General features: G+C 37.7%; 1 protein-coding gene across 1 annotated transcript in view; it reads right to left on the bottom strand.

Annotated features, from left to right (window-relative positions):
* tfec (transcription factor EC) overlaps nt 1-13,272 on the bottom strand; it is a 45,615-nt gene that overhangs the window by 29,805 nt on the left and 2,538 nt on the right. The window contains exon 2 of the mRNA XM_014329419.2: nt 5,768-5,997. Within this exon, the coding sequence (XP_014184905.1) occupies nt 5,768-5,974 (207 nt within the window). The 5' untranslated portion in view covers nt 5,975-5,997. The remainder of the gene's footprint in view (nt 1-5,767; nt 5,998-13,272) is intronic.

The following is a 13,272-nucleotide window of genomic DNA, read 5'->3' as shown; positions in this document are numbered from 1 at the left end:
TGTGTGTGTGTGTGTGTGTGTGTGTGTGTGTGTGTGTGTTGCACAAGCTGGAGTTAGTTATTTTCAGTGTGAAACACTGAAGAAATGAATGTGAAGCATTTAGAGGGTCATTCTTGTCTAATCCTATTAGTGTCTTAGAGCTCTTTTATATCAGAAAAGGTCAGGGAAAATACCTCTGTGGGAAAAATATCACAAAGATAGCAATTTCATCACTAAATAATGCAGAAAAAAGAAGAAGAAAAAATACTTTTACTCATAAGCAATTTGAAAGAAACAACAAATATATTCTATTTTGGTTTATAAAAATAATTATATGTCAATTTGAGCTCATCTGTATCTGTGAGTATGCATTAAACCAGGTTTGTAATTACAAGGAAACTTTTAATATTAACTCTGTGCTACTGTTGTAATAGCATCACTGTTACATATTTTAATATTTGACAGTTTTTTTCATGGTCATTAAACTGTGTGTCTCAGTTTGGGTGTAAGGAGAACTTCTCCCTTTCACTCATAGCTTTGTTAGTGAGTAGAAAATCCAATTTCACTTTAGTATTTGCGGTCATGAAATGTACAAAAAAAAGATAAAATTACAGTACTTTACCTGTGTGTAGTCCTGCTTTAGACGGACTGATTTAAATATGAGAGACAAGGAAACTGTTGTCTCTGTGAGGATAACTGTCTTAGAGAAAACAGGATTTAAAACCGAGGCTTTATTTGATTAGCTAATTTTATTTACAGTATACTGTGTAAATCTGACTCTGTTGAGCATAATGAAGAAGCCAAAAAGCTGCACAATTGGTCTGGCCATAAAAAAGCCTGAATACCTCTAGTTGATATTTGATAATTAGAATTTTTATGTACAGATCTAATCAGGAAATGCACATATAAAACTTTAGTCTTTACCCTCAGCCTGTGTTTGACTCAACGTAACAACTTTTAAATGATGAATTCGAAGTCTATTCTCACATCATAAACAGAAAATGTGTTCTAATTATGTACATGACTCTTTAATGAACTATTTTATGGTGTACAAAATGACAGAAATGGTAAAATAAACTGTTACTTTTCTTTCCCCCAGTGCAAAAAATACACAATTTTTTCTTTCTTTTATGCCTACTAACTGAAAGATGATTCAACTACATGCTTACTATTATTTTATTTCATAGTTGTGAAGTTTAATTCTAGTTTAAGGGACTCTCGGTTATTCCAGGTTCACAGAGTCAATGCAGGAAATATGTCTGTTTTCATTTATATGTTTAATATTTCCGATGCCTTGATTCATCTCTTTGAATTATTGCATAGGACCTCTGTTTCTTCACTCATGCATACATCCAGTCCTGTGGGCTAACCCGGGCCAGCCCAGGCGCTGAGCCAGTCCAGATGGGTGGTCTACACCCATCACTGCTGCTCTCTCATGCTTTGGCCTGTTAATGTCCTTGTTGCCCTGATACATTTTTTTCTATCTTTCTTCTTCTGATTCTTCTCCTTTCAGCCCTCACTTCAATCTTAACTAAGTCCTTATTTCTTTTCTACCTTAAATGCTTTGTTAGTTCGTTTCATTTCATTCAGTCACAAAGACAGCGTTGCACTAAAAACCTCCTTATGATTGCTTCGGTCACAAGCAGATTGCCACATTCTGCCTTTGTTTTGCATGGAAGAAAGTGAATTGTCTGTATATACTCACGAAGGAATCATGGAGCGGTAGTGAAACTTATAAAAGTGCAGCACAAACCAGAAATGAAGAACATTCACCTTCAAAGGAAACGTTACCTTAAAACCAACACATTTCAAAAGGTGCAACTTATGCATTGAAGGCAAAGGGTCTCTACTTCCAGTTTGTGTCACACATTTCAGTTTCACTACTGCTAAGCCAGTTTTAGGCCATCCATTCCATCCATCCATTCGCTTATCCTTTCCAGGGTCGCGGGGGGCGCTGGAGCCTATCCCAGCTGTCATGGGGCGAGAGGCGGGGTACACCCTGGACAGGTCGCCAGTCTGTCGCAGGGCTAACACATAAGGACAGACAACCATTCACACTCACTCGCACATTCACACCTAGTGACAATTTGGATTTTCCAATTAACCTATCCCCACAAGCTGCATGTCTTTGGACGGTGGGAGGACGCCGGAGTACCCGGAGGGAACCCACGCAAACACGGGGAGAACATGCAAACTCCACACAGAAAGACCCCGGCCTGATGGTGGAATTGAACTCAGGACCTTCTTGCTGTGCGGCAACAGTGCTAACCACCGTGCCACCGTGCCACCCCAGTTTTAGGCCAATGTTTGCAAATAAGTCTTTGTCCTTTATACAAACTAGGAGCAACTGCTAGGGACCAAAGCAATCACAAGGAGGTTTTGTTGCAGCGCTGTATGTCAACCTCCAGCAACCACTCACCAACCAGTTGGAGGATACACATTTTTCCATATTAACTCTTTTTTAGCAATGGTTTACTGACCGGTTTCTAGACATGGCTGAGGCAGCTGGCAGTTGTAGCTGACCTTCTAGGTGGAACAAGAAATACTTTTCCAGTGTGGAATCGATCTGATTTAGAAATCTGCAACGTTTGCAAATTGAGGAATCTTCATTTAATTTTATCCATTAATTCAGTGGTCCCCAACCTTTTTTGCGCCACGGACCGGTTTATGCCCAACAATATTTTCACGGACCGGCCTTTAAGGTGTCGCGGATAAATACAACAAAATAAAACCAGTACGGGTACCGAAAAAAAGAAGATTTATTCATAACACACGTGAAAAGACCCAGGAAAACCGAGTTAACGATAAAAACGATAACAAAATAACGCTGAAAACCCTGAAAACCATACATTTCACACCCGAGCCTCAACTCTCGCGGCCCGGTACCAAACGACTCACGGACCGGTACTGGTCCGAGGCCCCGGGGTTGGGGACTGCTGCATTAATTCATTACACACCCAGCAACACACTGAAGGTTTTTTTGTGTTTCCTCACTGACTCAAATGCCCTGCCGTGAATATTAGACAAACAATGTTTGTGTTGTTGGTTGTATAGTGAGATTCACTTGCAGTAGACAATATGGGCTAGCTGTTTGACTGAAATTATATATAGTTTTAATGCCAATATAATTAGTGTAGAGAGAAATTCAGTGTGTAAGTAAAAAACATTCATTCAGTTTGGTATTTGCCTAATTAACAATATACATTTATATATGTATTTAGATAGATAGATAGATAGATAGATAGATAGATAGATAGATAGATAGATAGATAGATAGATAGATAGATAGATAGATAGATAGACTCAACTAAGTAGTTCTTTTAATTAGAAGGAAGTTACCTGACTCTACCTAGCCACTAGTGAAAGGGCTAGCTTTTACCTTGAGGCAGACATCAACTCACAAACACCCGCAAGTATTTGTGCATGTACACAAACACACACATCACACATCAGAGAAACTTTAGCACATGAAAGGACTCCCACTGAAGTGAAAAACATGCTCCAACAATGCTTTGAAGTCTACTAGTCATCCATCTGATGTTTTCCGTTCCTCCTCCTCTAAAAGTCTGATTCATGCATCCCTTGCAGAACTTACCTCCCCAAAGCCAAGAGACGACTCCAGCCGATCTGGGAGTCATTTGACTCTTTTCACAATACCCCCCTAACACATCCCAAACATCCAAAATTCAGCCTTACTTTTTGCATCAAAGCAAAGCAGGAAAATAAATGGTCCTAGACGACGCATGCAATCTTTGTGCAATCTAAGAAAATACACACATATGCAACAGTACATGATATGAATACCCAAATTATGCATATTTTCAGTGGCATACAGTAATTGCAGAAGCCAGTTATGGCTCAGTGAGCTGTCAGCACATTGTGTGTGTGGTTTTTGGAGTTCCTTGGACAATCTGGCAACAATATCCAGAGACAAAATATCAAGGAAGTGACCCCTAAAACTTGGATCATTCAAATGGTTCTTGCCATGTGTGAACAACAGCCACAAATAGTCACAAATAGGCTAGTATATATTATATATTATTAGCAAATACTAAGAAACGATTATTATCAGTAAAAAAATATATCCAGCAAATAAGCATTTCTTCCACAGTCATCTTTACTGTGAGACACAGTTTTGTTGACCTTTTCAAAGGCCTCTAAATAGCTTTGATGAAAAGAGAGTAACGTTTCATTGGTATTTACATGTGGCAGGCAAGAGGAGGTTCACCAGGAGAGTCCCCTCTGTGTTTACGACCTGATTGCATTCTAAATTTATGTCAGTTGATGCATTACATAGAGCTTCGTAATTATACATGTGACAACATTTTTTTAACCTGACAGTTCAGTAATTAAATACCTGTGGTGATATATGGGCTATTAGCGCAGTGTGTGAATAAGAAAAAACACACATTGTTAGTCTTTGTAGCTACAGGTGTTAATTGTTTATGCCCAGGTCACAGTTTTATTTCCTCACCATTAGTGTAATGTAATGTAAAGTGACAGAGAAAAACAAAGGGAGAGGAATGCACCAAAAAAAACAAAAAACAAACAAGGATATGGCAGATACCATAGATAGATAGATAGATAGATAGATAGATAGATAGATAGATAGATAGATAGATAGATTTAATTAATTTAATTAATTTTGAATTTGATGGCAGCATCACATCTTTAAAAGTTGGGACAGGGCCTCTTGAGTCCAGAGGACATGGTAGCCATGATTTCCAAAAACAAATTCCAAAAACTGATTTGTCTGAACAGAGAGCATTTAAGCCATTTATCTCCATCCATTTGAAATGAGCTTTGGCCCAGAGAAGATAAGGAATGCCGCTAATGCATTTCAGTGGGCACAGAAATGCCACTAAAACTATGTCATACGTCTTCTCTGCATGGTAAAGCTTTAACCTTTATTTCTGGATGTCACGGGGAACTGAGTTCATGCAGTGATTTCCATGATAGAATCATGCCTGTTTTTAATGAAGTGCTGCTTGAGGGCCCAAAGATCATGAGGCATCTTATTTAGATTTTATTTACCAATTGTCTGCACACAGAGATTTCTCCAGATTCTCAGAATCTTTTGACAATATTATGTATGTTATATGATGAGATCATCAAAGTCTTTAAATTCTAAGTTAAGAAAATTCATCTTAAATTATTCGACAAATTGTAGACACAGTTTTTTACAAATTAGTGAACCTACTAAGACGCTCGCATCAACCTAATGAGTTCCAAAATGTTCTTTTGGCTTTTCTAACTGTTTATTTACTCCATCCCGACTTTTTTTAGAGATGATTTTTGACATCAAATTCAAAATAAATTTTTATGGGACATTCCTAAGTTTAAACATTTGAGATTAATGTTCTATTGTGAATATAATTGTGATTTTTTTTCATTGATTGTACTCATTTGTATTTTTGTATTTCCTTCTGATATCTGTACCTAAACCCCATATAACGGGATTCTGATTGCTAACAGATACCGATCGTGCCTGTCATTGGTTGCTAGTGTACATTGTAGGTTCTGGTCATGAAGGTAAACCTCCGCCATATTACAATCAATAATATTCACTCTCATTAGCAAGTCGTTTCAGTGGCACAGCACTGAGTTGAAATTAATTAAACTCTGCCACATCACCTTTTTCAAATAATTCTCTGTATTTTATTGACAGTCCTTGATATCTGTTCAGCAAAGCGCCACAAATCTCTTCTTTCAGTCAGTTGTATTTATCATATTTAATAATGTTTCAGTGGTATTTGATGATCTCATAACCTCATAACTCATAACCTACCTTCCACATGTTTTTGGACTGCCTCCAAAATGGAGCTGGTGGCCTGGTGTAGACTTCACCATAGGGACTCTGGGAGCGAGCATTACGGATGGCGCCACTGGGATGAGGGGGGCAGAACTGAGGCCAATGTGGATGTGGCTCAGAATCATATAAACCCTGTCCACTAATTATGCACTGGTTGTCTGGACTGGAGCGCGACTGGAACATTTTCGAACAACCCAAAACTGGATCTAAGGAAAAAAAGGAAATAACAATTAGTCAGCAAATTAACCAATTCTTGTAATGAAATTGTTACATTATCCTTATTAAATCATGATTTATACTTGAATTTCTCAGCAAATATCTTGTTAAAGAAAGGGAAGCAAGAGGGCAGAAAGTGGCTGCACTGTTGGATTTGGGGCCTGTGTTTGCATGAGTTTATATTCGTTAGTAAATCAGCAGGGTTTTTTTTTTTAGACAGCTATAGACTCCAGCTGATTAGTTACCAAAGTCTAACATGCTGTTAATCTTGAAAGTAGGGCGTTTTCCTTAAAGACATTAGAGGAATAATTTCCAACTACATTAGCACACATCAGTCACAGTGGGATGTATCTATCACGTGGAAACAACTTGTAGGAGACTTTAGGCATTTAGCAGAACAGCTGTCCTTCACAATTCACTTGCCTCATTCACATAAGTGGTTATGCAAAAAGGTCACTAACTTTACTACTACAACTGCTAATACTACTACTTCCTTAGTGTCTTTTTTTGTTTGTTTCTGTCTGGGAGCCTTGCTGTCTCCCATCAGATTTGAGAACTTAATTGCATCCACTTACAGGATTCCCTCAAATGTATTGAGTTCAGGAACAATAGTAACTTACTTGAGTTTATTTGTGAAATGACTAAATGGCTCCACATTTGATTTACTAAAGGTTTAATTCCATAAAACGTTTAGTATTTCCATTAACGAGTGAATAGACGAGCAAACGTGATTACTTGTACGACTGAAATAACAACAAGCAGCATGCCCCAGATGAAAGCATCTCTGAGGCTGTGGCCAAAGCAGAATCAGTTGATGTATAAAATCAAAAGCAATTTTGATTGGAATAAAACATTTATTTCAACCAGCCTTTTATATTTAATTGTTAATATTATCAGCCATTGAAAATGGCAAGGGGCCTATTAGGCAAATAGCAGGCCTATTGTATTTTCTTTTATTATTATATTTATTATTTTACTTGCTGGAAACCAAGACATTAAAGATCTATTAGCAGTGCCAGACAGAGGCAAACACATTAGATTTTTCTAACTTAACTCTATTTATCACTTAATACGTTACTGTGCACCTCTTCATTTCTTTATATTTTGCTAGGAAGATGGAAACACATGCAGCAGTTGATCAAAACATGCAAACGTATATGCAAATACAGTATACAAGACAAAAACAGTTTTACACGTCAATATTTGCTGTGACCACATTTATTCTTCAACACAGCCTGAACTCTCTTAGACACTTTAACTTTCTTCTCATTTCTTTACGGAGTGTTCAGGAATGCTTCTCCAGGCTTCTTGAAGGACATTTAAAGACCTTCTTACCTTTTGGTCTCTTCGCTGCTAAGAAGTTCCACACACAGCTTCAATAATGCTGAGGTCTGGGTTTTAGGGAGGCCAATCCATGACTGATAGTCAATTTCTATCCAGGTATGCTTTTACTGGATTGGCAGTAAAAAAAATGCTGAAAAATGAAGTTTTTGCCAATCAAATCCTTTCCAGACTGTATTGCACTGTGGATCAAAATCTAATGCTGATGAGTTCGTGATTCCATCAGTTTTGACAAGATCTCCAATGCTGCAGGCTGAAATGCAGTCCCAAACCATGAGAGAGTCTCCAGTGTGTTTTACAGATAGCCCTCTTGCCACAAATGTCCAGTGCAGTTCTTGTTTAATTTGGAAAACCTAAGAATTTTCTCCTTAAGAATGTCTTCTTCACAGCCACCTTTCCACAGGGACCACTTCTAATGAAGCTTCAGTTAACAATAGTTGGACAAACAGAAAGCCAGATGCATCTCTTGGGACCTGTGTCAGGTCTTTATTGGAATTTTTTTCCCCCCCGATTTCTTAAAGACATGACTTTCAGATTTCGTTCATCAGCTGTCAGTTGTTTTATGGGGCTGACACTTCATCTTTTGTCCTCCACTTGTTCAATTTCCTCAGATTTTTTAAAGACACATTTCCCACCATGCTGAGATATGCCAAGTTCTCAGCTAATAGCTGTTTGTGAATTACCTTGTTGGTGCAAAAATGCTGTATTATGCCTGTCAACTGTGTAATCCTTGGCATTTCAACTAAAGAAATTGGAAGAAATTATGTGTTTTTGAGACAGGCTGCTGGTAACAAAATGAATAAAGATACAGTGTGATACAGTTCTTTGCTAAGTTGTCTGTTTTGTGTTGACACAACACTGGCTCATCACTTGAGTGAGCGGCCTTTTTATGCTTGAATGATTCACGGGACAGTGCTAAGTGGCTTGACCATTCCCCTAAAAATGGTCAGGTACAAGGACTGGAAATGAACTATTTCTCAAAACCCCTTTAAAATTATTATAAGAAAGTCTGACTCCTAGAAAGTAAAATATAGATAAAAGAGGGGTTATTCAAGACTTTTACAGAGTGCTGTGCTTAAAAAGTCTGAAACTATGTTTTAACTGGTTGGGAAAAGAAATCTCACTTTCTTGGAGTTATTTTTATTTTTTGCCTTCAAAAGATTCAAGAAGATGTCTAACATGGAGAATCACTGGTGACATGAAAGAAATTAAAATGTTCCACTCTAAAATAAAGGTGATTGGTCCTCGCGGAAACAGACTAGGGAGACGAGCCCAGAAGTAGGTTAGATGGGGAGAAGTCGACAATAGCCGATGATCCTGAGGGGGAGCCAAGCAAGGGTGCAAATGTGGAGGTAAGTAAGCACTTCATATCAAAATTACAATATCTGAGTGCAAATTAGCTGTCATAGAGGAGTAGTAACACAGAATACATGCAAAATAAGAGAGCATTTATTACAGCAGAACAGCAAGCAGAACTGATTGAACACAAAGACGGGGAAGGGTGAGAGACTCGAAGGATGTGCGCGATTATAATCTTGCAGTGTCTTCTTCCTTCCCTCCTTATTATGTGGGAGGTTAATTAGCTAGGCATATGGCTGTCTAAGCACAGTGCAAACAGTGCTTAATTGCCTTTTATTCTGAAGCCAACATCGCAGAATCTGCCAGGCACTTCTATGCACCGTGTAAAACCGTGTAGATGACGTAGGCCCGCCATGAGAAAACAGGTTTTTGTAAATGTAGAGAAAGGGTTTTGTCCACCTAGCTGCATTCCTGCAAAAATGGTCATCTGGAACAAGTGGTTTGTTTGTGTGGGTTTAGTGTGAGTCTTTGTCTGTGGTTTGTGGGCCTCTCTGTTAGGCCATGAGCAAGGCATCTTTCTTAATTAACAATTAACTAAGTGTTTTGTGGGGATGGCAATGCCACTCAACAAACCTTTTGTCACCCAGTTATCCCTACTCCATTACTAATTCATAAAGTGCACATTTAGATCAAATGGATGGCTGGAAGTGAAACACAGTATCACTGCCTGTCTTCTTAAGTGAATGTTTAATGCCAGTATTCACAGTTTCAAGACATTATAAAACCAAATCCCAAAATATTGGAATGCTGTGTAAAATGTAGATTCAAAAAATGCAACATCTGCAAATCTCATAAATCCATAATTTACAATAGAACATGTATCAAATGTTTATACTGTGAAATATTACTATTTCTTGAAAAAACAATCTCCAAAAAGCTGTGTCAAATTTTTAAAAATGTGATTCTGCAATCAAATTCAACATGTTTTTCTTTAAGTGATACATTTTCTCAGTTTAAACAGTTTTTCTATGTTATATTGTGAATAAAATCTGGGTATATGAGATTTGCAACCTTTTTTTTTATTTATATTTTACACAACAGCCCAACTTTTTCCCAAATGTGTGAAAGCACTGTGTGTGAGAAACTGCAGCTGCCTTTAAATTGCCATACAGTTACTACAGTCATATGTGGCTAGATGCATGTCATATCAACAGGGGTACAGTTTGTGCCTGTAATAACCATTTTATCATTTACTCTAATATTCCCCTTACATTACAATATAATGAATCAGTTGGAGAAAGGGAGGATAATAATTTAACTGATTTCTTTTAAAAATGTATATTTTAAAAGCACAGACTGAATATGTTTTTTGTCTTCCTTCCTTTGAATCCAGGTTGCGTCTCATTCTTGCACTATTATAGACCAACATGGATTATTTGAATGAATTTACCTTATTCATTCATTTTCCTTTTTATTCATTTACCTTAATCTGAGATTTCTAAGACAAAACGCAACCACATAGCATCCTGTGTTTGCTCACCCTCTTTAATTACGTTACCCTAGTTAACATGGCTCATTAAAAGTTACACGTTGAATGACCATGCAACACTATAAACAGTGTGACTGTGACGTCCTGATCTCATGAGACAACCATCTTATGACCCCTTGCTTGTTTAACAAGTGTTACCCCTAATTGAGCCTTTTGATTTGCTTTTGTTGCAACTGAGAACTAACACCAGTATTAAAGGTCTCCTGCTGCTCTGAAGACACCGACTACAGTTAAACTAAGCCACGGGGGTCACTGAAAAACAACAAGCAGCAGCACTACAGGGGTTACATCTCTTTTCATTAGGTTACAGGCCTGGTGCCATTCTCTGTAGATGACAGATGACCTTTTTATCTGTCATGAGTGACTAGTTTTTATCTTGATCTTGATTAAGTCAAATTTAGTTATGTTTTTGTGCTCTCCTGCTATGCCCTTCCAGTCCATCCACCGATGGCTGCCACTTCCTGAACCTGGGCTGTGTCTGTGGTTGCTTCCTGTCAAAAGGGAGTTTTATCCTTACCACTTTAGCCAAGGCCTTGCTCATAGGGAATTGCTGAATTGTTGGGGTTTTCCCTCCAATATTGAAGGGATTTGTAGTATAAAGCACCTTGACTGTTGATGTGAACTGCACCGTTTGAAAAACTAACTTGAACTGAATTGAACTGCATCAGAGTTTTAGTAATCAAACACAGTCTGTATATAAAAGATGGCCATAGCCATTGTGATGCTATCATTAGTTTGTGGACTCACCCTCACAGTGAGGAGAAAAACCAAGTACACTCGACATTCTTTCATTTCATTTCATTTCTTCATTTATTTCACACATGGTTCAACAGTGTTTCATTTCCTACATACAGATCCTCCTTCCCATTAACGGCACTGTCTTACCATTCGCAGTGTGTCCAGTTAAGCACTCCTTTACAATCTTTTTTTTTCCTAAATTTACAAAACGTACATCACGCTGTATTGGAGAAAGCTTCTAGTCTATGAGCGAGGTAGTTTCCACAGAGAATTTGATATACTGAAAGTGGACTTGTTTTTTACGCAGGGGAAATTATAAAGAATGCATATTTAATGCATGACCTTTTTCTACAGTGATTCCATCTATCAACCAAACCAAGCTCAACCATCTCCAATTTACATAAAAAATTTTATGTTAGAAAACTTTCATAATGGTTGTTGTGAAATTTTTCCTTCATATATCAAATACATTTTGGGGGAAAGGGTCAGTCTGCCCACTTTAAGGCCTTTTTCCACACACTGTGTTAACTATTCTAGTTATAACTGAGAAGATAATTTTGTTAAATATATAATTTTTTTTGTCCTCTCAGTATATTTTATTCTGAATTATCAGACTTTCTCGGGGCAGTTGGTCTCAAGATTATATAGGTAGAGTAGGTCTTAAAAAATAAAGATTCCATAATGTTCTTCTATTTGGGATAGACTATGTTCTGATATTTTCGTTTTTCTGGTACGGCTTCTGATATTTGCTCAATCCTATCTAAGCATGAGAATTACATGCAAATAGCATTTTCTTCATTTTTGTGACTAAGAATTTCCGTTAAAAAGTATTCTACATCCTACATTTTTCAGCATTGTGTAATTCAACTACATCCCATTCAGATATCGTCACTAGTTGTCTTTTGCAATTTGACGTTTTTCATTAATGTGTGATCAAATACGGGACTTTGAAGGAATGGGGGACTTTTTTTTTTTTTCATATTTTAACAAGCCAGTAATCTGACATTACATTGATGGCTCGGTCTCAAATGCTAGATCCCGATTAATGGTAAGAAAGACCAGTGAAAGCTTCTGGCTTTTATCTTTAATAGTTTTAAGATATTCACGTTCAAAAATTTTTTTTATCAGATTGTTTTACCTGAAGACAATCTGATATGTGAAGCTAATATCAGATTGTTTCCAAGCTAAAATATGACAGCACTCATTATATGTTCAAACTTTGTACCATAAAAAACGGTACAACTTGAAGATGCTCAGGTAGGAACTGTTCTAAAAGTTGAAACCCTTGTCCATCTTTTATATTCAGTCTACGTTATTAATCGACTACTTTGATCATGACCCCGATAATCAAATAATCTCTTTTAAATCATAACTGTCTCTGTGTCCATGTTGCACACACAAACCTTTACCCACCCATGTTGAGGCAGGAAGTTAGGAGTATCATTGCTGAGGATTTTCTGAGTGTCTGTGTCACAGATGAGAAAACATACACACACATACACACACACACGGACGTCTGCCTCATTAAAACCTATCCCATAGATGTACTACTTTGTGCAGCTCTTCACTCATCATCACCTCCAATCCGCTCAAGCCTTGCCTCCCTTTGAGCTTCGCTACTTATTTTCATCAAGGCCTCTCTCCCCACCTTCTGCCTCTCTCTCGCTCGCCGTCTTATCCACAGTGGGCTTTGTCACTGGGCTGCCATGTATTTAGGAACCTATTTACTTGCTTTTTCCACCCCTAATTCTCTCTTATTGTCACTCCCAGCATCCCACTGCGTCAGGAACAAGGCCTCCACAAGAGTTTTGTTCTCTGTGCCCAAGACATGAATCACTGAACCAAGATAATGATGAAGAGCTCAGACACACTGCAGATCAAGCCTCTATCACCGATCGTGCCAGCAAACACACACCGCTCGTAGGAGGTCATTATTACAGAGGGCTTTCAGTTTGTCTGAAGAGCCGAGGTATTACAAACCTGTGCGTTTTAACTGGTCATCAAATTTTGGGTTAGATTGCAGTCACTTAAATAGGGTTTTGAGATCCATGCAACAATATTTATTCCAATGTCACTTTATTATGATTCTGTTTTCATTCCATTAAAGAAAAAAAAATTAATAAGCTGCACTGGGTGATGAGGTCCACCTATAAAACATTAAGCTCTGAGAATTCATTAAACCTCACAGCATGTCTCTCAGATGATGATAATAACATTACATTTAGCTAATCTCATATAATATGATCTTTGAGGCCTAAACAAAATTGTGACTGAAAACTGTTTGCCACATGTTAAGAAGCCCCAGATATGCTTGTCTGTATTAGTCCCACTAGCTGAC

This window comes from Haplochromis burtoni, unplaced genomic scaffold (genome assembly GCF_018398535.1).
Source record: "Haplochromis burtoni strain Fernald_Lab_line unplaced genomic scaffold, NCSU_Asbu1 Contig_14, whole genome shotgun sequence".
Classification (NCBI taxonomy): domain Eukaryota; kingdom Metazoa; phylum Chordata; class Actinopteri; order Cichliformes; family Cichlidae; genus Haplochromis; species Haplochromis burtoni.
Note: the sequence above shows the minus strand (reverse complement) of the source record. Positions and strands in the feature narration are given on the sequence as shown.